We start from the raw sequence: 3,364 nt of genomic DNA, 5'->3' as shown, positions 1-3,364 counted from the left end.
GGAGTGAGGTAGTTGTGGTGGGCGCGTTAGCGACCTCACCCAACTCACTAAGTACTTTGATTAAGTCTCGTCACGGGAGCGGTAATCCGTCTCTTCGTGCGCACTTGCCAAGTAGGAAGTAGTTTTCAGAGTGATTTTTATTTAATAGAGCTTAATACAAATACCTTTTTTTATCAATTAAGATGTTATCTCTATAGATAACATTTAATGTGTATTGCCAGCGTATCTTTCTAGATACCTCGCGTAACGGATGACACTAGGCGTTATCCCTCCTAATGTGAATCCACCCATGTGCATCTCATACACAGGGGTTGGTCACAAATGTGCACCACACCCGAGTGTTGGGTCCAATTATTGAAATTTTGTAGTTGACTATCCCCTTAAGTACTCCAAGTGTAGTTAACGGGGACTGTGTAACATTAGGGCAACTTTAGCCCGTTACAGATTCAGCGAGATACAAATCCAAAATGCAAGCGCAAACTTTTTTGTTCCTTCAAAGGACGTCTGATCCTTCTCATTTAATTATAAAAAGCTCGACACCACCATCATTATGTCCCCAGGTCATGATTACGCTTCGAGAAATGTCGACTTATTGCGTTTGCTTTGATATTATTTTCTTGAATGCTAACGTTGATTGCAAGGCTAAAAACGTTACAGTTCATCGAGAAGTGCAATGAAATGCGCAATAGGGATTCGAATTGCTTGTATTCGTTGAAAGCGAAAGATTTCCGCTTAAAACTAATACCATTTTATTTGTGTATACTACGATACGTGTATGCGACATGTTAAAATGCTGCTTATCTTTTGATTCTGGAAGGCAATAAAAGCAGCAAGAAATCATCGGGATTATATTCGAAGATATTTCCAATTGACATTTTTTTAATTTTTACTGTTTATACTATACCATACATGTCTGCGACATGATAAATTGTCGCCATTGTTTGAAGCACATTTGTTTCTGGAAGGCCAATATGTGAGTAATTTTACCTTACTGAATTTATATTACTGGATCTGGCTGCCGTCAGTGAATGTTTATATATAAATCTCAGAATGACTACAAAAGCCTTCTGCTTCTAGAAGGCCAATTTGTAGTTGACTATAAAATTTGCCAAATTGATTATTCGATTAAGAATCTTGCTGGCGTCAGTGACAGGGTTCACTTAAAAATATCAAGATCTCGAAATGACTACACTCAAGTTTTCGCTGCGAAATGTCCCCGATTTCGCTGCACGAAACCCTCCATTCGACAAACTTCTAGAAAAAAACTCCTATTGCGACCAAGAAAAACTGTCAGCCCAGCCCAGCCCAACTCAATTCATTTTCAAAATTGCAACCAAACAAACAAAACACTTTTAAACCTTCGAAGACAATCGAGCCACTATGTTTAACACGTGGGATCTCGTCCGCCCACGCTTCTGGTACCCAATGTCCTCACTGGAGCAGTCCATGATGGACCTGGAGCACATGTACGGACTTATGAGTCACTCGCGCTTCCCTTTCGATATGAATAGCGAGATGCTGGCTGCACCCAGCGCAATGGAAGATGACGATTTCTTCAAAGATCTGCCTGTGCTGGCACGTGAGCAGCAACCCGCGACGCAGCACCGCGAGGAATCCGTGCAGCTTAACGACAAGAAGGCCACGACGAACGATTCGAACCAGTCCAACAAGGGCAAACCAAGTACCTCAAATCCAAATCAGCAGAATCAGTTGGGAAGCCAAAGTCTTGACAACGACAATCAACGTCGTCGCGCCTTCTCTTCGTACACTTTCAGTAATTCGTCTGTTGTGGACAATAATGGCCGACGTGTGACGAGCATGCGTCGCCGCTATGAAGATTCGACGGGTCGTCTGAAAGCTGTCCATGAGCGCCAAGTTGAAGGGAAGAAGCTGCGCACGACGTGGAGTCGTATGACTCCCGATGACAAAGGGCAGCATGAGGCGCTGTGCTCTAGCGGCACACCTGATGAGTTTGAGGCGCTGTGGCAGCAGACACCTTTTGGCGAGGCGCAGAAGAAGACGATTAAAGACCAGCAGACCAACGAACAGCAAAGTCTGGAACAGGACAAAGAGACGAACGAAAAAGCGACGTCGACTCCGATGGAGTCATAAGCATTTTGAGTTGGATGGTGACAGGCTCGGCAGTCTCCGAGTGGAAAGGATAATTGTTTGTTGAAAGTATAAGTTTTATTGAATGTAACAATCAAATAAATGTAAGGAAAATTATTGCTCGAATGCTTTAATGACACGATAATATAGGATGAGTTAAATTTCGAAATTGGAACTGTCAGGAATGAGGGTAAATTTCGACTAAATTAAATTTAGTTTTACTAACCGATAAATCCTGTATACTCCTTAAGGCATCGCCTATCCTAAATCTAATTCTTACTAAGTATCCTCTCTCCTGATTGCTCCAACCTTTTTGCTTGTTTTTATTATGGCGCATATGTAACATCAAACTTTCGTTCGCAAACATTTGTTGCTGGGCACCCAAAGACGTGTAAGCTTATTGATGAGCGCAAAAACAACTTGTAGGCGGGCACGTCCTAATGCGGCCACGCTCTACTTAGCACACACCCTAGCACAGCGAGGAAGCGGTTTGCACCTGCTTCTCTTGCGTGCAGTGAGGAAGTTGTGGTGGGCGCGCAAGCGACCTCACCCAACACACTAAGAACTCTGGTGAAGTAACGTCACGGGAGCGGTAATCCGTCTCCTCGTGCGCACTTACCAAGTAGGTAGTAAATTTCAGACTGATTTATATTTAATAGAATTAAATACAAATACCTATTTTTACCAATTAAAATGTTATCTCTATAGATATCATTTAATATGTATTACGAGTGTATCTTTATAGATACCTCGCGTAACTGGTGACGCTAGCCGTCACCATGGATGACGCTGGGCGTCATCCCCCCTAATGTGAATGCACCCATGTGCATCACATCCACATGGGTTGTTTACAAATGTGCACCACACCCGAGTGTTGGGTCTAATTACTATTATTTAGTAATTGACCATCCCCTTAAGTACCAAATGTACTTAATGGGGACTGTGTAACATTAGGGCAACTCTAGCCCGTTACACCATCCCCCTCTTTAAGAACGAATTCGCTTTTTTCAGTTCGTCACAGAGTAGAGAGAAACTAAGAGCAGCTTTACGCGCCGCTACTTCACTCAATCACTCTAGCGACCTGTTTTTCCATGCACGGCGCCAAAGATGCTACCTGAAAGGGGCCACGTTGGCGGGTCGACTGCGAAGACGCCCATTTAACCTCGCACTAAGCGCACGCGCCGCGTTAATTCGCCGGCTGCGTCTAATGCCTTTGTCGGAACGCAGACAGCCACTGCGGCTGTCGCGTTAACAG

The 3,364-nt window shown here is 43.8% G+C and overlaps 1 protein-coding gene across 1 annotated transcript; it reads left to right on the top strand.

Moving 5' to 3' along the window:
* Positions 1-1,380: 1,380 nt before the first annotated feature.
* On the top strand, positions 1,381-2,112 carry CCR75_009808 (uncharacterized protein; the record flags this gene model as incomplete). Its single annotated transcript, XM_067967845.1, has 1 exon — positions 1,381-2,112. One exon carries the CDS (start codon positions 1,381-1,383, stop codon positions 2,110-2,112), a length of 732 nt encoding a protein of 243 aa, XP_067817640.1.
* Positions 2,113-3,364: the final 1,252 nt, after the last annotated feature.

Source organism: Bremia lactucae (genome assembly GCF_004359215.1).
Source record: "Bremia lactucae strain SF5 chromosome Unknown BlacSF5_NotPlaced_135_SHOA01000082.1_3364bp, whole genome shotgun sequence".
Lineage (NCBI taxonomy): Eukaryota > Oomycota > Peronosporomycetes > Peronosporales > Peronosporaceae > Bremia > Bremia lactucae.
The sequence above is the reverse complement of the archived record's forward strand: the minus strand, read 5'-3'. Positions and strand labels throughout refer to the sequence as shown.